The sequence below is a fragment of the Canis aureus genome, chromosome 21, assembly GCF_053574225.1.
Source record: "Canis aureus isolate CA01 chromosome 21, VMU_Caureus_v.1.0, whole genome shotgun sequence".
Lineage (NCBI taxonomy): Eukaryota > Metazoa > Chordata > Mammalia > Carnivora > Canidae > Canis > Canis aureus.
In genome coordinates this window covers 48,483,511-48,507,683 of record NC_135631.1, presented here as the reverse complement: position 1 = coordinate 48,507,683, position 24,173 = coordinate 48,483,511, and the positions used below count along the sequence as shown (strand labels likewise).

General features: G+C 47.6%; 1 protein-coding gene and 1 long non-coding RNA gene across 3 annotated transcripts in view; one reads left to right on the top strand and one right to left on the bottom strand.

Annotated features, from left to right (window-relative positions):
- The window catches only part of GLI3 (GLI family zinc finger 3), a 269,638-nt gene that overhangs the window by 59,260 nt on the left and 186,205 nt on the right, over positions 1–24,173 (top strand). The window contains exon 2 of one of the 2 annotated variants that reach the window (XM_077864116.1): positions 7,463–7,793. The exons of the other annotated variant lie outside the window; for it this stretch is intronic. Within the exon in view, the coding sequence (XP_077720242.1) occupies positions 7,667–7,793 (127 nt within the window). The 5' untranslated portion in view covers positions 7,463–7,666. The remainder of the gene's footprint in view (positions 1–7,462; positions 7,794–24,173) is intronic. 2 annotated transcript variants of the gene reach the window in all.
- On the bottom strand, positions 3,472–7,544 carry LOC144293053 (uncharacterized). Its single transcript, XR_013360537.1, has 3 exons — positions 7,206–7,544; positions 4,657–5,166; positions 3,472–4,298 (listed from the first exon to the last, which is right to left on the bottom strand). It is a non-coding gene; the product is annotated as an uncharacterized LOC144293053 (long non-coding RNA).

The following is a 24,173-nucleotide window of genomic DNA, read 5'->3' as shown; positions in this document are numbered from 1 at the left end:
ACAGAGGGAGAGGAACAGAATCTCAAGCAGACTCCATGCTTGGGGACGTGGGGCTCGACCCTACAACCCCTGAGGTCATGAGCCGAGCTGACTGAGCCCCCCAGGGTACTGTCTTTACTTGACATCTCTGCCTGTTTTCTGCTTTCTGCCCACTGCCTGTCCATACTCTTTGCTGGCTTCTCTTTCCTCCAACTATTTAATTTGGGCGAGGCCGGGAGCTCAGCCCTGGTCTTCTCCTCCCCTTCCGTGTGTTCCTTCAGCGGGAGCAGCCAGGCTTACGGATTCAAATGCCATCAATTTCTTGGCTTGCTTCTAACTCCCAGATTGGTCTTTCCAGCCCAGACCTCTCTCTCCAAAGCTTCGGACACATATATTCAACTACCTGTGAGAACCTCCCGTTGCAGTATCTCGTAGACCTCTTACACGTGAGATTGAACAAGGCGCTGATTTCCAGCTCCCCCCCACCCCCAACTGGTGCATGCCCACCTTTCCCATCCCCAGTTGGCGGCAAGGCCATCTTCCTGTGTTTCATGCCCCAAATGTTGGAACCGTATCCTTTCTCGTACATGCATGTGACCTGAGTCCAGCTTGTTAGGACATTCTGCTGGCCCAGCTTTCATAAACCGCCTCTAGCTCCTTTCCGGATGGCCCCGAGAGCTCTGCGTCCTGCGTCCCTCTTGGCTTCCCCGTGGTCTCTGGTCAGCACAGAGCCAGAGTGAGCTTTTATGGAAATAAATGGGACCGTGCTCTCCTGATCAGAGTTCAGTCTAGGCCCCCATCCCTGGGAGCCGGGGTCCTCACACAGGACTCCGAGGCCCGCATGCTCTGCTGCCCCCCCTGCCCCCTCCCTCCGGCCCTCTCTGTCTCTGCTCCGGCCACACGGGCTGGTTTGAAGCCTCCCGTGCAGCAGTTCCTTCTTCTTCTGTGGCCAATTGCCCCATCTCCTTTGGGTCTGAGCTCTAATGTCAGCGTGTCAGTGAGATCCACGGGGATCACCTGTTGGCTCCAGCTGGCCTTCCACCCACCCCTCGGGGGCCCGATTCCACTTACGTCACCCATCCTTTTATTCACCTCTAGCTTTTGACACCCTCTCACAACTGCTGCCCGTTTGCTGTATCCCTGAGCTCCCAGGGATGGGGATCCATCTGTTTTGTGGACCGATGGTGCCCGGGTGCCTGGTTCAGTCTGGTGCAGCCCTAACGTGTGCGACTGGAGACATAGCTCTCCTTTCCTCTTGAGAGGGGACGGTGAGTTCCTTGTAGATCAAAGGCAAGGCCTTTTTGTTTTATACCATCTTGGCGGTAAGAGCAGACGATCTTTCCAAAGGAGGTAATCCAGGGTGGTCAGTGCGGTGGCTTCTGCAGTGCTGGTGGCTGCCTCAGGGACTTGGACGTGTGGCTGTGGAATTAAAGCACTGCTTCTTGGTGGCCTCCAGTTGGGTCTCATGGATCTGACCCACCACCTACGTGCTGTCCACTGGGCTCCCAGCGGAAGCTGCGTGTGGGGAAACATCGAGTTAATTTTTAAAAACTTTCTCAGGGTTTTGGGTCATGCACCTGTTTGCCCTCTTCTGGAACTTTCTGTTCCAGAGGAGAGAAGCTGCTTAGGTGGCTTCTGGTGCACTGTGACATTTGCATGCCGTCTTGGGCCAGCGTCCTCCCAGCTGGGTCACAGCTGGGCCCTCGTTGTCCTTGGGCCAGCGGCCGCAGCACCCGCAATCTGCTTGAGCGCTGACTTGATCCTGCATTGGTCCAGTCCTGCGAGCAGCCTCTGAGCCGCGTTGTATCTGTGTTGGCGCACTGCCACCTGGCCCCGTCTCTCACATGGCAGGGTTTTAGGAATGTTTATGGAATTGTGAGTGATGTTGCATAAAGCAGAGCCTCATCAAAAGTCGTGCATTAGGCAGATATAAACAGTTCTGGAGCTGGAGGGTGGTGATGGTTATACAACAGGATGAATGTACTTAAAACCACTGAACTGCACACGTAAAAGTGGTTAGGATAGTAAATTTCATGTTGTGTATTTTACCACAATAAAATAATTGGGGAAAGATGGGAGGAATTAGGCATCCTACCGGGATACAGTGCCCTAGCGTTGTCCTGCTTGGCAGGCCGAGGCCAGGAGGCATGGGGAATTTCTACCGGGGAGCACGTTAGTTGTTTGCAGCAGCTTTGTGTGATTAAAAATGCTCCTTACAGGGATCCCTGGGTGGCTCAGTGGTTTAGCGCCTGCCTTTGGCCGAGGGCGTGATCCTGGAGTCCCAGGATCGAGTCCCGCGTCAGGGTCCCTGCATGGAGCCTGCTTCTCCCTCTGCCTGTGTCTCTGCCTCTCTCTCTCTCTCTCTCTGTGTCTCTCATGAATAAATAAATAAAATCTTTAAAAACCTAATGCTCCTTACTTGTCTCTGCTGATCTATCTCTGGTTTTAAATTTGATTCACTTTGCAGTTTGTCTTCAGTCCCCATGTCTCTTTGATAAACTGCTTATTGATGATCATCCTTCCATCAAATTGGACATTTTAAATTTCTACCTTTTATTTCATCTCAGGCTAGCTAACATTCAGGGTTATATTAGTTTCAAGTGTACACTAGGACCAATGCACTCCTTAACCCCATCACCTATTTCCCCCACGCCCCCCACCCCTGGTCACCATCAGTTAGTTCTCTGTGGTAAGAGGCTGTTTCTTGGCTTGCTTGTCTTTCTTTTTTCCTTGCTCACCTGTTTCTTAAATTCCACCTATGAATGAGATTGAATGCTGTTTGTCCTTCTTTAACTCATTTCGCTTAGCATAATACACTCTAGCTCCATCCATATTGTTGGAAATGGCAAGATTTCATTCTTTTTTAAGGCTGAATAATAGTTCATTGTATGTATGTACCACATCTTCCTTGTCCATTAATCTAGCCGTGGACACTGGGGTTGCTTCCATAATTTGGCTGTTGTAGGTAATGCTGCTATAAACATGGGGTGTGTGTGTATGTGTGTGTGTATCCCTTTGAATGAGTGTTTTTATATTCTTTGGACAAATACCCCGGAGCGAGATTGCTAGATTATGGGGGAGCTCTGTTTTTAACTTTTTGAGGAGCCTCCACACTGTTTTCCAGAGTGGCTGCACCACTTTGCATTCCCACCAGCAGTGCAAGAGGGCTCCCCTTTCTCCACAATCTCGACTACACCTGTGTTTCTTGTGGTGTTAATTTTAGCCATTCTGACGGGTGTGAGGTGATGTCTCATTGTGTAGTTTTGGTTTGTATTTCCCTGATGATGAGTGATGTTGCGCATCTTTTCAAGTGTCTGTTGGCCATCTGGATGTCTTCATTGGAGAAATGCTTGTTTCTTCTGCCCATTTTTATTTTTTATTTTTTATTTTTTTATTTTTATTTATTTATTTATTTTTTAAATATTTATTTTTTTATTTTTTTTTATTTTTATTTATTTATGATAGTCACAGAGAGAGAGCGAGAGAGGCAGAGACATAGGCAGAGGGAGAAGCAGGCTCTATGCACCAGGAGCCCGACGTGGGATTCGATCCCGGGTCTCCAGGATCGCGCCCTGGGCCAAAGACAGGCGCCAAACCGCTGTGCCACCCAGGGATCCCTTCTGCCCATTTTTAAATTGGGTTGTTTTTTGGGTGTTGGTCTGTATAAGTTCTTTATATATTTTGGATACTAACCCTTTTTCAGATCTGTCTCCCATTCCCTAGGTTACCTTTGAGTTTTGTTGATTGCTTCCTTCACTGTGCAGAGCTTTTTATGTTGATGCAGTCCCAGTAGTTTATTTTTGCTCTTATTTCCCTTGCCTCAGGAGACCTATCTAGAAAAATGTTCCTCCTACGGATGTCAGAGACATGACTGGCTGTGTTCTCTTCTAGGATTTTTATGGTTTCAGGTTTCACATTTAGGTTTTTAATCCATTTTGAGTTTATTTTTGTGTACGGTGTAAGAAAGTGGTCCAGTTTCAGTCTTTTGCATGTGGCTGTCTGGTTTTGACAACAGCATTTGTTGAAGAGACGGTCTTTTTCCCATTGCAAATTCTTTTTTGCTTTGTTTAAATGTCTACATTCTAAAGCCTCAGAAAAGTGGAGCTGGATCAAAGGCTTGGGTCCTGGTGTCGGAAGGAGCTCACGTTCCCCCTGCTGCCACTACTGCACGTGTTCTTTGCCTCTTGGCACTTGGGTCTCCTCGCCTGCAAACTGGTGGTGGTAATGGACCTGGCCTTATTTTGCCCCCATGTTAGTCTTTTCACTTCCAGTGCCCCTGGCTTCCAAAAGGCCCATCAGGATGAGATCTTCCTCTCTGTCTGAAATCACAATAGTGGCCTGTACATTTTTGTTCTTCGAATGCACCGACCTCCTCTGCTACCATTCACCCCACACTTTTCTCCCCCTCCAATGCTGGCATCTCGGGATATTTCCCATTATTCAGTATGAGAGTCCCCCGAGGCCTTTGCTGACCACCCCCCAGCCAGCCTGCCCTCACCCCCACTAGAGTACAGACCTGTAACGGGGCCTGCCCGTAGGCTCCCAGAGGGAGGGATGGAGATGGTCCCATGAGCACCTGGCACAGCGCCCTGTGCACACAGGCAGGGCTCAGTAAGGGGGTGAGTTAGGCAGGAATGAATGCAGTTACCCCCCTTCTTGGTCCCATGCACCACTTACTTCTGGCTTGCGTCTGGTCCTTTATTTTAGTCTGGTGTGTGCTTTCTGGAGAACAGCTTGGCCATCGCCTTGAAATTCAGAGAAGGGTTTTACAGGTGCCCAGGGGAGGGCAGGGCCCCCGCTCTTCCTGGGCCCCCGGTCCCAGCCCCCTCCGGGCAGTGGAGCCGAGGAGCTGGGCTGCAGCCCGGGCGATCAATAAGCCGCCTTCAAGTCCAGCCCAGACTGGAGCACTGCAACTCGTTGAAGATTCGGGAAGTGGTGCCTTGGAGGAAATCCTCGCCAAATTAAGTTTGGGACCTTTCATTTTTCTCAGTAGCCTAGGGCTAAAGAAGCAGGTTGTCTTAGACACTTGAAGGGTGAGGAGGCAGGCTGTCCCAGCTGAGTTCAGCCCGGCGCTGGGAGGCTCCTGTTTGCACAGCTAACTTTGGGCATCTGTTTGCGTGAATTCACATCTTGTTCTGTTTCTTACGACTGAATGAGGAGGTTGTGGGGCCAAGCCGGGCCAAGCACCTGGAGAGGGAGAGAGGGAGGGGGAGGCAGAGAGTTGTCCCGGGTCTGAACAGGATTTGTCAGAACCTGGGACAAAGCGGTGGAGGGGGCATTCGGTGTCCCTCTGCTTGGAACCCAGCTCCCTCCCTGGCATCTGGAGGAGTCTCTGAGGACATCACTGGGTCAACCCCAGCACATGTGGGGTACAAGCAATGGGGTTTGAGTGCATGTTAAATCCCACTGAGTTGGTTTGAGTGCATGTTAAATCCCACTGAGGTGGGATATCATGACAGGCTGGTTGGGACAGCTGACACTGGTTGGTCACCATACTCGATTCAGATGATCGTGCTGGCTTGCCCATGTCACCATCCTCCTCCTTCATCCTCTGTGCGACCCTGAGCTCAGGGGACAAGCTCAGACCTGCCTCAAGTGACAGTGGTGCCGGGGCTTGTGCTGTCCAGGGTTGAGTCCGTGTGCTGGGGATTCCCTAGGCCCAGGCTTTGTTTCTGCCTCTGCTTTGTGACCTTGGGGGACGTTTTTTACCCTCTCTGAGCTTTGGTTTTCCCGTTGGCTAACTGGGAATCCATAGGGCTGTGGTGAGGAGCTGAGGAAATCAGAGCTGTGGAGGGTCTTGACGTTCAGTCGCTCTTGCTGCTGCTGTGTCGTTACTCATGTTCGGAGGCAAATTGGAACAGACTTCGCCCCCACGGTGTTGGCTTCTCCAGAGAAGTTGCTAGACCAAACCTCGCTTCCTGCACCCCGAAGTTTCCGAAGGGGAGCTGCTGTCACCTCGTGTTTCACACTGAGGCCCAAAGCGGTGCTGTTGGTTTCCTCAGCTCCCACAGAGGACGGGGCGCGGAAGGTGAGCACCTGGGGGGGCCCTGGCCCGTGCGCCCCGTTCAGGCCGGCATCACCACTCCATGGCAGCCCCCACACGTATGGCCGAGGGTTCCAGACACGGGGGAGGCTGATGGGGCCCACGCGGGGTGCTCCTGATGGGGCGGCCTCAGGGTCCCCTGAGAACTCGCAAGGGGAGCCCCGCGGGGGTACAGGCCGGACGTCCAGCACCGCCCGGGGTCAGGGGGTCAGGGGGTCAGGCCTGACGTGAGCAGCCAGGAGTGCGTCCCCCACAGACGCCGCCGTGATCCCGAGGGCAGCTGCGAGCACGGCCCGCCAGAAGGAGCCGGAGGGACGATGAAGAGAGTGTGTGCATGTGTGAGTGTGTGTGTGAGTGTGTGCATGAGTGTGTGTGCATGAGGGTGCGTGAGCGAGGCGCGCTTCCCGCGTCCGCAGGTCAGCCAAGGGCCACCGTGAGCCCGGGCGGCCTGGCCTCGCTCCACCGGCTGGAGAACAACCCGGAGCTCCAGGTGTTCGGGCGCAGGAAGTGGGCAAGCGGGTTGGGGGTGATGCAGGCCCCGGGGGCCTGGGCGACCGGTGGGTGGGGGCAGAGCCGCTGGACCCCCGGCGCGGCCTGGCTAGCCCGCGAGGCGGAGGCCCCAGGAGGCAGGTCCGAAAACCAGAGGGTGAGGGTCAGCCCCCCATCCCGCTCGCAGGCAGGGGCCGTCCCACGAAGTGTGTGTTATGGGGGGCGCGGGGGCTGACCCGCCTGGCTGGGACTCAGTCAGCCAGGAAAACCAGTGGCCCAGATAGGAACAGGAGACGGCCCGCCGGCCACCCTGAATTGATGGTCCGTGGGGTAAAATTGCCGTCTGAAATTTATGAACAATTAGAAAGTTAATATATTTTTATTATATTGTCTAAAAGATTTTTTAATTCACTGGAAAGCGAGAAAGCGAGAGACAGAACAGGAGTGGAGATAGAGGGGCAGAAGGAGGGGGAAGCAGGCTCCTCGCTGAGCAGGGAGCCCGAGGCGGGACTCGATCCCAGGACCCCAGGATCAGGACCTGAGCCAAAGGCAGACGCTCAAGCCCTGAGCCACCCAGGTGCCCCTGTTGTTTGATTATATTCTAACTATAAATGCCTTGTGCACGTTGGTGCAGCTTTTATCCTGTAGAATACATGAAACCATCCTACATTAAATCATTTGTTCAGTCACATACCGTCAGGAATCTGCTCTACGTTGCCCTTTATGTCCTTTGGAGGAAATATAAAAATTAGGATAGTTTGTAGAGTTGGCCAGATACTTCTGTGATCCCTCAGCACGTCTCAGAAACAAACAAAAGCCCACGTGGCAGTGGTTACGTGTGTGTCCGGTATATAATGACCAAACCTAGAAAGTTCTAAGAACCGACGTGGACAAGCTTTGCTTTTGTTCTCAGGTTCTGACAACTTTTACTTTTCTTCCTGTCTGCCCCAGGTCACTTCCACTTGGGAGTGAACGCAGATGCTTCTCAAGGCCGCTCGTTGGCTGGAGGCGGGTTGATAGAGTGCCTACGGAATTCCCCAAGGTTCTTTCTGCTTTGCGGGAGTCCGTGACTCAGAAAAGACTGTGCTGAGGAGAGGAACCTGGTTTGGAATGTTCTAGTCGGTCTTCTGACAGGTCCTTTTTGGCTAGTGAAGAATGGGAAAAGACCGAAGAAAAATGATGGGAGAATATTCTACTAGGTATAGACTGCCAACCTGTTACCCAGCTCCGTGCAGGACCACAGATCTAGTCATTCCATGGCTGCATCCTAGAGATTGTCAAGGTAATACTAACATGGGTTTAAAAAAAAAATTCCTTCTCAGAAATGAGAGCCAGACTCTGGCCTTAGAAGAAAGTATCTTCAAGTCACGTGGGATGTGAGGGAAGACACGAGGGAGGAGAGTGCTCAGAGGGAGGGTGTTAAGCTATTCACTGGGTTCTTCACAACAGTTCTTGTCCATGTGTCTGTCAGGGATGGCTCGGCTCACCCAGCCCGGTGCTCACGGGGGCTCCATCCCCCAAGATGAGCCAGGCTCCACGAGTTGCAGAAGCACCTACCATTCATCTACCTGTGGCAGGATACAAATTGAAAGCATAACCATCGTCGTGACAGCTTGACTTGGCAGGAAGATAGGGGACCAGCGCTAAGGGGCTGACAGCGGTCCCCCCTCCAAAGGGCCGGGTGCTGCCCGAGTGCTGCTGGTAGGAGGGCCACACTCCTTGGCCAGCCATCCTGATCGGTTGTCTGTCTTGCCCTGACTGCTGTTCCCATGGGATTTTGAATAAGGTGCTTTATCTCTTTGAGCCTCAGTTTCCACAGTTGTAAATGTGGAGTAACCTTCATAGCTCGCAAGGTTGCTGCATAGCAGTGTTAGATAGACGGTGAATGCAAAGCTCTTCAAGTGTCCTGTTAAATACGAGGTGCTAATGGTAGGTGGGGAACTGGGTGTTAACTTTACTTCAGGGAAAAATCTTAGCTCCGCTGCTGAAGGCTCTTCCCCTACTCCCCGGCAGTGTGTTAGAGCCCAGGTCAGAGGGTGGACCGGGGTAGCTGGGATGTCTGAGCATTGTTGGCTCCACTGCCGTGTGCACGACCCAGCTACAGGGCCTCCGGATACGCTGTGACCAAGAGAGGTGGTGCTGAGGATGATTTTGAGACTATTTCATCCTTATAGCCCACTGAATGTCTACACTTTTTCATCTGACCGTCTAATTCTGCTGGTTGATAGAAAGGCCGTTGTGCAAACCTTTCAATGCTGGGATCCTCCGTGGTGACTGTTCACGGCTGTTCTCCGTCTCCTCTCCCACAGGCCTGTGGTCGGGCAGTGAAGGCTCCTAGGGATCCAGCTGAAATGAGGCGTTGGGACTCGAGCAGCATGTGTGAATCCCCTGCCTCGTTTTGGAGTTGTTCACATTATCTTATTCTTTGAGTCAGTGTGAGGGTATGCTCTGTTTAGCTTTTGTGGGTAAAAATAAAGAGAGAGAGAGAGAGAGAGAGAGAGACCTCCTTCCCCTCAACAAAACACCATTAAAATGTAGGAGAGAATTCCTAGTAGAAACAGATAAAATAAGCTCTTGGGTCTTTCCTTTATTTTTCCTTTATCAAACCCCCTTTTAGATAATAAATAAATGTCAAATGTTTTCTGCAGTGAGTAAGGGGATCTTCAGGGGACTTAGGTGTTGAGCTTTGGCATACTTTGGAGGGAAGACCCGTGGAAGGAGGTGCTGGAAACCATGAACTTGAGTGTTGGGAGAAGCCCTGAATCCCAGGACCCTTGCTGCTCAGCCTTTGTTCTTTCTGTCTTACTGCACTTTCTGTGTTCTGTAGCATTCGATTATGATTTTCTAATAACAAGGCAGTATTTGGGACGCCTGGGTGGCTCAGCGGTTGGGTGGCTGCCTTCGGTTCAGGTCGTGATCCCAGGATCTGGGATCAAGTCCCACATCGGGCTCCCTGCATGGAGCCTGATTCTCCTTCTGCCTGTGTCTCTGCCTCTCTCTCTGTGCGTCTCTCATGAGTAAATAAATAAATTAAAAAAAAAAAAAACCCAAAAAACAAAAAAAACAAGGCAGCACTTAATCAATGTAGGAAATATTGAAAAACATAGCACAAGAAACTGAAATTCCCCCTTATTATTCCACTATCACGGATGAGTGAAAATTAACATTTTAGCACATTTCCTTCTAGTCTTTTTTTCTGCACTTGTATATCTTCACATTGCCTCAATGTAGTGACAGCTCTACGGTGGAGTTGGACACTCTCCCGTCTAATTCCTTCCTTACGTACTTCAACTCATTATCTCCTTCTCAATTCTCCTCCTGGGAAAAGATTTTCAGATTCCTGAAGTTTTCACTTACAGAAGGCAAACACGTACCATTTAGTGAAACCTGTGATACAATTACTTAGATGATAGAAAAGGCCATGAAATCCCATCTCCTCCAGAGTTCTGAGCAATCTTTGAAAATTCTGCAATCAAGGCTGCTTTTGAATCCTAACGCTGCTCAAAGCTCAGGTGAGAAGCTGGACGGAGTGACCTGGCAATGCAGTGCCTAGAGCCCTAGATGGTCAGAAGAGCTGGGAAACGGTGTGAGCTCGCAGTGGAAGACATTGCCCTTTTTCTAGAACAGTGTGATTGCACGTAGAATGATTAATAAATAGCGCTGCGCTGAGTCAGCTGGGTGTTTGCTGCAGGGAGGAGAGAGACGCATGAATCCTCGCAGGTTGCATTTTGTCTGGGAAATCAGGGTTAAACTGGGCCTGAGCTCAAAGAGTGTGTAATACCTCCTTCCCGGCCCTGAGGGGGATTCAGGAAAGGGGGAACAAAATGCTCAAGCAAATACTTGATTGTGGCATTGCGGTGAGGGCTCTGGCACTGCTCGTATTTACCACTAACTCCTGTTTCACAAAGACCAAGAGCTCTCTTAAAGAGCCAAGGCGCGTTCCATGTAAGACGTAGATGATGGCTGAGCTTGACAGACCTCTGAAAAGACATATCTATCCCTAAATTAAATATTCTTTTTTTTTCAAAGATTTTATTTATTCATGAGAGACACAGAGAGAGAGGCAGAGACACAGGCAGAGGGAGAAGCAGGCTCCATGCAGGGAGCCCGATGCCGGACTCGATCCCGAGACCAAGGATCACACCCTGAGCCAGGGGCAGATGCTCAACCACTGAGCCACCCCGGTGTCCAATTAAATATTCTTTGCAGACTTTTTAAGTTGAGAAAAAATGTTAGAAAATGCAGCAAGTGGAAGAGAATAAGGACCACTCATAATCGGCTGCGCAGAGGTAACCACCGCCGCTACCATTTAGGTCGGCGTGTCCTCCCTCGTCCCCCGCCTCTGTCTTCTCTCTGCTTCGTGGATGTTATGGGTCTCCTGTGGTTGGTCATTTAGGAGGTCATTCCTCTGTTGCACGGAATGTTTCATTAAGCCTCCTTGAAGCTAAGTCTTTGCGTGGAGTCTATGGGACTCCCCTGGGTACTTCCGGCCAAAGGGGGTGTCGGGCCATCTGGTATACACCTTAAAGACTTGCCATACAGGTCACCGAACTGGTGGACAGAAATGTGAGTGTGCCCGAGGTACTGCTTCTACCCTGCGGGCAGTCGTGTTTTGTCCTTTACTCAGCTTTTACCAACACTTCCTAATTTGGTCTCAAGGCCAAACAAACAAAAAAACCGATGTGGGTTTCAGCGTTCACTTCCTTCATTATGTAATGAAGTTAAAAACTATGTCTTCTTTTCTTCTGGTGCATTTGAATTTCTTCCTCAGTGAACTGCCTGTTCAACCCCCCCGCCCCGCTCCTGCCAGTTAGGGAGTTTTGTTTTTGTTTTGTTTTGTTTTTGTCTGTCGAGTCACACTTCCTTATATGGTGCAAGTTTGGATCTATTTGTATTAAACTACCTGAAACACACAGTTGTGAGCATGTTATATGCTTGGGAATGGGGAGCACGGGAGCTGAATCCGAAGAAGAGGGTGTTTAGGAATGGTCTAGAAGTTTCGAGGACTGACTCTGCTCCCTCCTGAAGGAAGCATGCATGTAGGAAAGTGCACATGTTGTAGACTTTCCCAGACCAAACGTATTTGTGAAGCCAACGCCAAACCCCAGAACCACACTGTCACAAGCCCTTTGAACCCCCTGCTCCCGACTTTGACCCGGTCTAGAGGAGATGTGGCTGTTTTTATGTCTCGGGTGTTTGTGGCTCGCTTCTCCCGCCTTGCTGTGCATCGTGTTTACGGGATGCATCCGTGCCTTGTGCAGTGGTGGGTGTGCACCTTGCTCTGCGGCCTTCCCTTGTGCGTGAAGATGCCACAGTCCGGGACTCCTTCCTACCGCTGATGGGCATGTGGCAGTTTCGGAGTTTCGGTTACAGATGCTGCTGTTGTCAATCCTCAGGCGGATGCCTTGGTAACCCTGGTGTTAGACGACGTCCTAACCGGCCTCCTGTGCCCACATCCTCCTCCTGCCCCCTCCGCCTCCATCTCTTGAGCAAAGTCGAGAGCGGTGTGAGCTCACGTGCCCAGTGCTCTTGCTTTGTCTTTTCATGGACTTACTTTTTAGTCAGGATGAGAGTGATGGAGTCCTCTTCACAGGTCACAGAGGACTGATTTAAATTGTAGATAATGGCTGTCGGCTTCAGGCTGGGCTCTCATCTTTACATGAAGAGTTACGTCTTACGTCCTGTTGTTTCCTTCATCAGTTCTCGATTCCCCTCGTGAACTGAAGGTTCAAACTGTCTTTAGAGGAAACAGTTTATTAACACATTGGTCTTACAAGCAACTTTCCTGGGTTTACTAGTTTAATGAAAACCACATCTTTGGGGTAAGGAATGGGATTTAGGCCATGTGCGTGCGTGAGTCGAGTTGGAGAGATGTACCAAATCTAGATCACATTGCTGTGTGATCTTCTGGTAGAATTAAATAAAAGGCATTAAAAAAATTTATAGCTGCCTTTTACCAGCTTTATGTCTGATTTTTTTTCCTCTCTGTCTCTAGATTCTTTGGCTGACATGAGTTTTGAAGTCCTGCCACATTCACTTATCAGCCTGTGGCAAATGCAGTCCTCACCAGAGAGAAGATGAAAGATAGAGTTTAAAAAAAAAAATCCATGTGCTACATAAAAATGCCCTACCCTTGCAGGGAATTGGCAGTTACCTTCCTCCCCACCCCCCCCCCACCCCCGCCACTGCCCCCTTTTCTCTGTGTGTTAGCAAAAAGGCTTATTTCTTAAATTGTTATTCTTTAATCCATCGATTGTGTGTGTATCTCTTTAAAACTCATCAATACCTTCTGCAAACATGTCTAACCTGACAATTCAGGATGTCAAGGAGAGCCAAGTGTTTGTTGGTGCATTTCCAATTTTATGGGTATCTGTAAACTATGAATCACTTTGTGCGCCTCTCATATATACGGGCTAAATTTTAATCTCCACAGTAACTCCCATGAAGTGAGTCGTGAACACAGGAAAAATCTCCACCTACGGAACGGGTGAGACACCACTGTTGGGAGAGAGGAAGTCTGCGGAAGAGCAGTGTGTGTCCACTTCACTCGCCCTTTGTCTGCTGGCTTGTTTTCACTCTCATTGCTTTGGTGTCCTTAGACGTTTTATCTGCCATCAAAGGACACCAGCCTTAAATTGTTGAATAGCAACAAGCTGTTCTTAATCGGTAATCTGGCCACAGTCAAAGGGGCATAAAGAGGCAGGCCCAACCCCTGGCAAGATGCTGCCGTAGGTGATTTGCTCTCCTCTCTCCCTTCATTGCCACCCCTCGCCTGTTTAGAGCTGTGCTTCCATTTCTGGCATCTTGTTGCTTGGGGCTCCGTTGCTGGGGCCCCCACGGACACCCCAGAGTCCTTTCCTCTGGGCCTTGATCCTGATCAGTTTGTCTTCCCTTGGAGACAACACAGCAGCAGACTTGCCCTATCCCAACCGGATGGCACCTGCTAGTCCTATTGCATCTTCATTCAGTTATGGATCCTCCCAGAGAGGAATTCTCTGGTGCCTGTGGTCTGCTTGGTGTAAGAGCTACTGCAGCTAGCACGATCCAGCCCCTGCCCTCAGGGAGCTCACGTTCTAGTGGCTCTAGTGGCCGAGGTGTACAAATACGTAGGTGGTTACAGAGGGTTGAGGAGATGCCCTGGTGGGCATTGGGTGGGACAGCGTAGCCTCAGAGGCGGCGGAGGAAGGAGGCTGCAGGTGGTTCCCTCACGCTCAGAGACTGTACGTAGGCCAGGCAGCTTGGGGTTGGTCTTGTGTAGACACCGGGCGCTGTGGAAGGTTTGTGAGCAGGGGAGTCACAGGTGCTTCCAGAAGATTCTTAGGCTCATTGGATCATGGGAGCTTGTAAGACTGCTTCGGTCTTCAAGACGCCACAAAGAGTTTGCTTTGCGTTCAGAATTAAGACGTAATGTGTGAGATTATAGGATTCACAAGATAACCCAATTGCCAGTATTGTGCGTGTATTTTTTTCTTTTTCTTTTTCTGTGCTTTGAAGCTTCTTTGCAACACTGGTTTTGATATCTTTGGTTGAGTGTTTCAGAATGTTGGGATGTTTAGTGACTTGACCGAGTTCACTTGTTTGATTTTAAGGGGATGTTTAGGTGTTCGTTTCTGTGGTCGTGTGACAGGGCGGTAAACAGGTTCAGGACGTGGTATCATCAGCAGCTAGTTTTTGATAAAACAAGGGGCAGCCGTGGTACATGTGGGGAAAGAGACCCCAAAATGAACCATTTTTTTAATGACATGTGGCAATTGTGTGGCACATTTATCTCTTCACAACCGGATCAGGGAAGCTAAGCTAATCTGTAACTTTTGGTTTCTCATTTTTTTTTTTTCCAGTGTTCATGTGGAGAAAGGACTCCATAGTTGGGTCTCGAGAGTATGTATTTTGAGGGGGACATTTTAAAAAGCAATGAAAAGCCTCCTAGCCCCCATGAAAGATGCCTTTGCAAATTATTTTAACTCCTAAAACCTTCAAATAGCAACACAGCAAGACAGTTCATGTTGGGTAAAGAAGTATTTCACTAAAACTTTTGGTGGTTTCTGTGGTTTCTATAGTGGGGTTACTCTAAAGCAAAAGGTTTTCGACAGATTCGCTTTACCCGCTGGAGAGTACAGTCTGTTGAACAGGTTTTAATTCCTCACCTTGCACAATTGCTTTCTCTTACGCTAATAAAAACTGCTCCTAGAATGTGGAGCTTCATTACTTAAAAAAAACTAAACCTCTTTTTAGATTCTGTATGTGGATTGAAACACCGGAATATCCAACCATGTTAAAATACCACCTTTCAAAACTTCATGGTGTAGGGGTGTGTACAGGAGTTTTTCAGTGTTTATTTCTATTAAACCTGTTAAAAGGGTAAATGAATTTACAGTGGCCTGGGTATTTGCATTTTGGAGCTATTCAAATTTAAAATGATAGAGAAAGGACAAGTAACTCAAAGGTTGCTTGTGCAGCCCCTGCAAGAGTGCTGAAGCATCAATCCTGCGAGGAAACCATTACATTGGCCAAATGACACTTCTTGGAAACACTAGAGACAACTTCAGGCATCAGGTGGGAGCCACAGAGATCAAGACATTGGTGGTCGGGAGATCTTAGGATTTGTTCGGTGGTTCTGATGTATACAGAAGAAAGATGGTATATCCGGTGGAGGCGGTGTTGGGCCCAGCAAAGACTTGGCTTGAGAAAAGGCAAATCAGAGAGAGGTGACTCTAAGAAAGAGGCGAGCTGATGTTGGGGATGAGCATTCCTTGCCAGCATTGGGAGGGGGGTGGCGGTCAGGGGTGAACTAGAAGAGCACTCTTTAATGTGGGGGAAAAGAAGGAACAGAACTAAAGGAAAGGCAGGTGTGCAGGTGTGTAGCTCGGCTTTTCTCCGAGTCATTTATGAAGCCCCTGGCAAGGAAGACAGCAGCCTGAATGTTACAGAAAGAGGCCCATATTGCACAGAAACGGTGTTTGGATGGAAGACCCGTAATTGGTAAATGCTGTTATTGGACCGGAAAAGACAGGTTTGTGCTGTAGACTTGAAGATTAAGTGGAAATATAAAAAAGTGTTTCCTTCTTCCTCTCCTGGACCACTCCTCCCCAGGAGTCCAGAGCCAGTAATGCCTAGGGAGGAAGACAAATAAAGACGAGCTTCCTTTACTGTCGCTTTGTGAGGCTGCACGACCTAAGAGCCAAAGGGAGGCAACCCGTGTCTGAGCCCGGATTGAAATTGTAGTGGTTGCTAATGTTCTGCTGAATGAGCTGAGATGTACTGATTTTATAGGGAGAGCTGTTGCATTTGCTAGCTAGACCTTCCTAGGAATTTTTTTCCCCCTATAAATTACAGAACAGACTAAAGAGACCCAGTAGAACTAACAAAATTGTCAGGCACAATAAAATCGCCTGGGTTATGTGTTTTGGTTGCTGTCTTCTCCAGCTCTTCCCGAAGACTTGAGTAGAACGGTTCCAGGCAATGAGATGAGGATGGAAGAATTTTTATCTGCCTGGCTTGGCAGTAAAGTTAAAGCTTTTCTGCCAAGAAATATGAATTTCCACTTGTGTCAGCAAGATGTGAATTAAAGAAGAGGGAAGAGTACAAAACAAACAAACAGAACTATGCAGACGCCCTCGAACCCAAGGTGCAGTGTTTAGGAGCATCAGAGCAATCGTTAATAGTATGTTACTCAGTTGAATGTGTCCCTGAAGGATTAGGCCGGGGTTGACCAGCTTTCCTGAAAAATCTGAATTTGAGTAGACTCACCTAAGACTTTCCCAGGCCTCCTCCAAGAAGGTCAGCCTGGTCTGTGCACCCACCTTCAACACCTTCCGGTAGCCTTCTCCCGATGCCAGCTTCCAGCCCACGTATCCACTGAGCCAACACTACGGCTGCACTTCTCAGATGGTTCCATGTTGAGAAAAACCACAATCCTAGGAGCCATGAGGGCAGCAGCCTTCTGTTTTTATGCCTCTCAGATGGTCAGGTTTTGTGCAGGAGCACACGGGGACCTTGACATGGATGCGTCTCTGTGACTCAAGTGGAGAGCGGCCAGCCCGAGCCAGGGTGTCTTTATGTTCTTTGACTCAGCCAGACCTAAACCCCTGGGCCCAGTTTTTCATACAGCTGGCAGAAACAACCCTTAGGGAGTCTCAACTGCATTTGCTTCTTCATTTGGCCATGAGATTCCCCAATTTGGTGGGAATTGGAAGTCTTGCAACTTGATTCTTGCATGAGCCTCCTCCATCCCTATTAGCAAAAGTACATGCGGTCTGGATGATCCTACCTTCAAAAACAGATCATGAGGGAATATATCTGGCTCAACAGATGGTGCGTTTCCTTGTACTAGAAAAAAAGGCGCATTACAGAGCTTGAGGTGTGAGAAATGGCCTGTGTCCCCTTCAATTTCCAAGGAGAGTGTGTCACTGCCCTCTCCACCACCCCCCACCAGAAGCGAGAGAGCACACCACAGAGCCCAGGCGTGCGGCTCGATCTCACAACCCTGGGATCATGACCTGAGCTGAAATCAAGAGTTGGATGCCTAACTGACTGAGCTACCCAGGTGCGCCCTGAGAGTGTGGCATTTTTCACAAAAATGTGTGCTTGTTTGTTTTGTGATTATTTTTTAAAAAAGAAAGCAAAGCCTAAACAACTCCGGACACATGCCATGCTGGATGAGAAGGCCAGCCCTTAATCACACACCCCTCAGATTTTATGTTTAAAATTCATTATGTATCTCAGCACTTAGCACACGGAGAGAGGAAATAGGAAACATGTTCTGTCTCTTCTGGTATATGAGAAAAACCCGAATCCTTCATTCACCACCATATAAATGATCAGGGTTAGAATCATCAGAAACTGATACCATCCCCAACTTATTGACTTGTGACTTTGGGGAAGGTCATTTCCCTAAACCTGATTCCTTCATCTGTAAAATGGGGTGATCTTAGTATCCACCTCAGAGTCATCTTAAGGTTTGGAAGCGTCAATTCAATACCGCGTTCTTTGAAAATGGTGTTGCCTTATTTTGTATGTTTCCCGGGGAAATGCTCCATCATTTCACTGATGGGTGTTCTAACATGTCCTGAGACAGGTAAGCCAAGGGATGGTACATTTTTTTTCCATTAAGGACCAGCTACTAACAATTTCAGGAATTTTTGATTTTTTTAAGATTTTATTTATTTATTTATTCATGAGAGACACACAGAGAGGGGCAGAGACACAGGCAGAGGGAGAAGCAGGCTCCCTGCAGGGAGCCTGATGAGACTTGATCCCAGGACCCCCTGGGCAGACGCTCAACCACTGAGCCACCCAGGCATTCCCAATTTCAGGATTTTGAATGGGCCATTTGGTCTCTGTCACTACTCCGTTCTGTTCCTGTAATGCAAAAGCAGCCAGAGATGATAGGAAAACTAATGAGCTTGGCTGTGTATTTGCGGACACTGAAATTTGAATTTCACATACTTTTCATGCCATAAAATACTCTTCTTCTTTTTGATTTTTCCAGCCATTTAAGATTGTAAAATATACTCGTTAGCCCACAGGGTGTACAGAAACAGGCAGCGGGTGTAGGTTGCCAACAATCACCCTCAAGGAATTTGCTTGATCTTTTTTAGTAAATATTGTCTATGGAGAAACAAAAAAAAAAAAAAAATGGTTTCCTGAGGAAGATTCAAGTGTCTTCAGTCGTCTTAGAAAAGCAAGTAGAGAAGAGATGTATCTTTTCAACGCAAATTTCAAGTAGGCCTGCTTTGTGAATGTGAGTTAGGAGCCTGACCCAAGATACATCAAAGACGTGGGTGAAAGAGATGATCAGTTGTAATTACAGGTCATTACCTTGAATCTTTTTCTGAAACAGCAGAAATGCTGCAGATGTTTAGCCTAGTTCCTGGGGAAAGTGTGCACTGGCTTGTTCCCTGGGGGGTTCCGGAGCACTTTTCTGCATCATCCCCTGCAGTGGTTTGGTGGAGTAAGACTGGTGATGTATCACTGGATATAAGGGGAAGCAGTTGGGGAACTCAGCCTCCCCGCTCCTGGCCCGCGGCACTTGCAGCCTGCCACCCTGCTTTGTGTTATTATCAAACAGATAATGAAGAGATTAGTGGTGGTGCCTGGCCTTCATAAATGCCTTAGTTTATATAGATGTTTTTCACATACTATTTAACCCTCAGAAAACCCTATCAAGTAAGAGGGGCAAGTTTTATTAGTGGCCTGTTATGTAAGGCAACTGACAGTCTGAGATCTTTTCAGTTACCCTAGGTCACACACCGATGAAGTGCTGCAGGCAAGTCTGGGACGTACGTTTCTTACTCTTTTTATTATACCACGCTGCCTTATTATACGACATGGCAGTTGATGTCATTAATACCCAAGCATTAAAAAAAAAATAAATTGAAAAAGAAATAACATCCTGCCCTGGTTCCAGCCCCTGGCAGTGATTTTTAAGTGGAGAGGTTTGTGTTATGAGAATTTTTGCTTTCAAAATGCTGCATGCACCTCCTGTAAAAGGTTGAGTTAAATGATTTTATTTTTGGTAAGTGGCCCATGTAAGTTTATTATTTATTTATTTTGGTTCTCTTTGCTTCAGCTCCGTTGGCTAAATGAAGCAGTGCTGTATTTTTATTGCATACCCCATCATTAAAAGAAATTGAAAAGATGCTTGTTAGTTTTAATATTGCATGGATGGAAATCTATCTGGCACTTTTAGGAACAGTTACAATTCCTAATAGTGCATTTTAAGAAGTAGCCTGGTCTTGTTCTTGATTAAAAAAAAAAGAGAGAGAAAACTTTCTTAAATTTGCTATAATTCGATAATCATCTTTCGCTGGGGAGAAGGTCTCTGCTTAGTGTGACTCTGATTTTATGGACTCATTCAGCATTCCTTTCCAGCCTGTGGGAGGGGAGTATGCTCTGGGGCGGCATGAAGGGCCTTTCATTTGTTGGTAAATAATCCAAGCAAAGCTGCTTCCAAGCGCAAGTTTTCCCCCTTTCTCTATAAACCATATGCTTCTTTAACTATTGGACATATGCCCCTTTCCATAAACTATGTACGGCTTTAACTGTTGGAGCTGTTGTTAACTTGAACACAAACCAAGTACGCAGATTGCTTCTTGCATCCACGCCTGCAACACAATCCCGCAGAAGGACAGTATTAAGAATTCCTTTGCAGATTAGCTAGCTATTCAGAACCCGGAAACTCTGGACAGGTAATAGGTCACTTGACTACAGTCTGAAGTGGCTTTTCCTGATAACTTTTATAGGAAGAGGGAGAATAATTTTAGCAATGATGATAATCTTCCCACATACATCTAGAAAGATCGGGAGCAAAGCAGCTTGCTGAGAGCTTTCAGAGACTCTGTAGGGGTAACCAGGCCTTTGTAGTAGGTGAGAGTCATGCCGATTTGGCCACTTACCTGAAGTATGACTCCAAGCAGGTTGCTTAAACTTGCTAAGCCTCAGGATGTTTACCTGAATAACTAGGGTGATGGATACTGCATATCTGGTTGGCCTAGGAGCATTCAATCAGATTCACGTAGACGGAGGGAGCACCCTCCACACAGCCTGGCTTTTAGTAAGTGCTCAGTAAATGTGAGCAAGACCCATGGCAGTAATGATCCTTGGTAACGCGGTTTCCCTTCTCTACCTCTCTGGGATGGCCTGGTGAAAGGTGAGTTACCAAGTTTGGCAGGGAGGGAGGTTAGAGCATTTGCTGTTGTTTGGAAGGCACTTGTGTAGAGATCCTCATATGATTTTCAGAGTGCCTGGCTGGCTCGGTTGATGGAGTTTGCAACTCTTGATCTCAGGGTCATGAGTTCGAGCCCACGTTGGTGTAGAGATTACTACGAAATAAATTGTGTTTTTTCACCACTAAATAAATAAATTACTACTAAATAGATTAATCTTTAAAAAAGTCATTTTAAATAAACAAGTTTATTTAAATCGCTGTACAGCCAGCCCAGTATCGGTATAAAGAGTTATTAATAAGTATAAGAAAAGCCTGCCAGGCACATGAATTTTAAGAGGTGGAATAAATAGTTTGAGACCAGATTTTAGGAGATAAATTTGTGGGATAATTTTTCAGTCTACGTGAGCTTAATTTGGACTCCACTGGAGGTTTATTGTAAAGGTAGTACTTATGATAGAATTAAAAGTAAAGGTAAAATAAACCAACTATCTCTGCACTCGAAAATGATTGGGAAATATAGAAACATAAAGTAAAAAATAATTCATAGAAATATTTTTGTGCTATTTTGGCACATTTCCTTTAAGGGTTTTTTTTTAACTTTAGGAATTTTGTATAGGAATAATTATATATTTCTTCTTCCTCTCACCTTCCTCTAGAACTTTGGAAGCAGGGTAGTCTAGTGGGTGAGCAGACTCTGGATTCTAACAGGCTCTGTCGTTTTCCAGCTGTGTTTTCTTGGACACATGTGCCTTTGTTTTTGTATGTATACAATGAGGATCACAATTGCACCTCATAGGACTGGCATGGAGACCTCAGCACAGTCCTTGGTACTCAGTACAGTTCTGTGTTTTTTAAAAATCCTTGAATGTACTCTCTTTAAAATGACATAATATTCCATCATACAAAATAACGGACATTTATTTAGTTAACCAGTTTTCCTTATAAATAACTATGATGAACATCCTTGAATGTAAATGGTTGGTTGTCTTTGCTAATTTCTTCCTTAAGGTACATTCTGAAAGTGGAATCATTTGATACGTCTAGCCAATTATAGAAATATTTTAGCCATATGAGAAGATAATTATTTCTCTGTGTCCCTCCTAACGCTCACTACTATTGCTTTTACTGAAATGTTCCCATTTGTTTTCGGAGTGTAAGTTTTATGTCGGAAATATGTACAGTCCTCTAGGGTCATACCGAGCCTCCACTGTGGCCAAATCCAGTATGCTACCTATTTTTGTACAGCCCATGAGCTAAGAATGATTTGTTAGATTTTAAATGTGATATGTGAAAATGATACAAAAACTCAGATTTCATTGCCTATAAATAAAATTTTATGGGAGGGCAGCCATGTTCATCAGTTTAGGTCTTTTCTTTTCTTTTTTTTTTTTAGGCTAGGGCTTTTCTATGGCTCTTTTCATCCTATGGCAGTAGAGCTGGGTGGTGGTGAAGTTTGTACACTTAGGCAAACTTGAACTTTGGACGAAATTCAAATTAAATTTATCTTTATCTCACTGAGTCAGGAGGTCCAACAGCCAAATATTTATGTGTGGGCTTTGGCGTCCTTACTCCCTGGGCTCTGCGGTCTGCCTGAGAGCCAGCTGTGTGACCCGAGTGAGTGAGTGTCCGGGTGCCACACAGTTTTCTCATCTGGCAAATGAGCATAATGATGATACAATCAAGTTACAGTGACGAGGAAGAGAGACAGGTGAAGTCCTTCTCACCCCATAGTTAGTAAATGTTAGAGGTCATTAATTGGTACATGGTTAATGTATTTAAGGTGGCAGGCTTTTGAGAAAAGAGATTGATAGGAAGAATGAGCGAAAACAAAATTACTTGTATTTTAGAAAAGTTAGATAAATCTGGTCTTTTGTTTCCTAAATCACTTTTACCAGGACTTCTTCAACCAACCAACCAACCAACCAACCAACCAACCAACCAACCAACCTTAGGTTCTCCTGAATGTGCCTGGAAATATGGAACAGTTGCCAGGAGAAAGGTCTGACCTGTGCCTTGCTTCCCAGTCTCACTGTGGGGGATGATGGGTGGTTGGTGTCCACCCTGCACACCTGATGTGGGGAGTGGGTAGCAGAGCATCCTGTGTTGGCTGTGACCATGAAGATGTGCTCTGGGGAGATCAGGTTCTGTGGCCCTTCCTTTTTCATTCACAGACCGTATCTGAGCTATTACTTGAAAATGTTGTGCATAGTTGCAGACTTTTGGAGCTAAGTAAAAGCAGGCTGGGTAGGCAATCTCATGGGGTAAAATAGTGAAGATTGATTTGGGTTTCTCAAATGCACATTTCATAGCTGAGGTCGAAGTGGGTGGTGGCTAGAGGGAGCTTCTCTTGTAGAAACCTGACCCAGCCCCACCTGGCCTTGCCCAGAGGCTAAGTCAGCAAAGGTGAGCCCGGCTCCCCTGCCCTAATCTTGTCACAGAGTTGGAGCCTCTAGCTCATTTCGGTACAATAATGATATTCTCTTGATATTTAAATGTGCTCTCCAGGAGGGTCTGATTTCTGCAATGGAGAAAGCATGGTCTTTAAAATTTTATTAAAAATATAATACCGCCATATGCTCAGGCTTTCTCATTATGCAGTCTTCTAAAAACAAAAACCATGCAACATAAACACACCAGATGAAGCCAGTTAAGTTTGTGTTCATTCTTGCAATTTAAAAAAAAAAAATGGTGGAAAGGTTAGGGAATGGGACTTTGATCTTGAGGGGGAGGAGGGGTGCAAACCTGGAAGCCACCGTGCCAAAGTGCTGCTGGAATATTCCTGCATGCCCTTAACGGAAGACTAGGCACCCGGTAGTCCGGCGGCTGGGCGGCCTGGGGTGGATCTCCAGAGTGATGGGACCTGTCTCATCAGAGGGCAGCAGCAGCCTGCACACTCTGGCCTCGTGAACAGGCACCTCATTGTTTTTGCTAAACTGTTGGTCGTGGGTCTTGTTATGGAATCTCCACTGCTCACGTCTGTTTGCGCAGAGTGAGAAAGAGAGAGACTCTAACTTTGCTTCCGAAAGGCGAAAACCAAGTTCTCAAACAATCTCTAGTACCTAAACATCCGTGAGACTGTTACTCACCAGATCGGCATAAATGCGCTATTAAGTAGAAGGGGAAAAAAATTGGCCCTCCTGAGAATTTATTATACTGCCTTTGATGTAGGTAATTAACTCACTCTGTGTAAGCAGCAACTGGCAACTAATAGCAGGCTAATAGAAGAAGCTTCCTGACATTTCAGGCTTCTTAATTCGAGGAAGGGTCTTCAGAAGCTTGTGGAAGCTAGGGAAGATCTCCTCTCTCTTACAGGAGGCCCTGCAGGGGCCCTCGGTGTCCTGTGTCATCTGCTTTATTTTCTCTTCCACCGTGTAGGTGGGACTTGCCTAGTGCTTTCTGTCTGGAAGTGTCAGAGTTGGTGAGTGCTGTTGGGTTTGGGTTTGGACCTAACTGCCCCAGCGCATCAGGCAGTGTTGGCCAAGTCACAGGAGCCCTTGGCTGTCGCTGTCACCCGCGCCCAGGAGCAAGGGTGAGCATGGCTCCAGACCTTGGATTTGCGAGGGTTCAGAGGCACGGCGGGGAGGGAGCGGAGACCCTGTGGGCCACAGGGCACGCCTGGTGAGGCCTCAGGCAAGCTCCTCATGGTACTGGCTCCTGATTTCCCAGGTGGGCCAGGAGCCCTGGTTGCGTGATCTTGGGGAAGGCAGGCAGCTGCTGGCTGCGCGGGGCTGCAGTGGGGCCCACGGTCATAGCCAGGTTTGCCTCTGACTTGATCAGAAGTGTCCTCTTGCCTCCCCTGCCCACTCTCTTCTGTCCCAGGCGTCCCTTTGGAAGTTGCGTGGAGCTCTGTGAGCCGCGCAGTGGGGAAGGAGGGGAGGCATTAGCCTGGCGGTAGAAGTTCTTGCTGATGGGCCTCTGGGATGTTGGAGAGTCTAGACCAGATTTCGTTCTTTGGCAAAAGAACTCTAGAAGCGTTCAAACAGTGGAGGTCCTTGT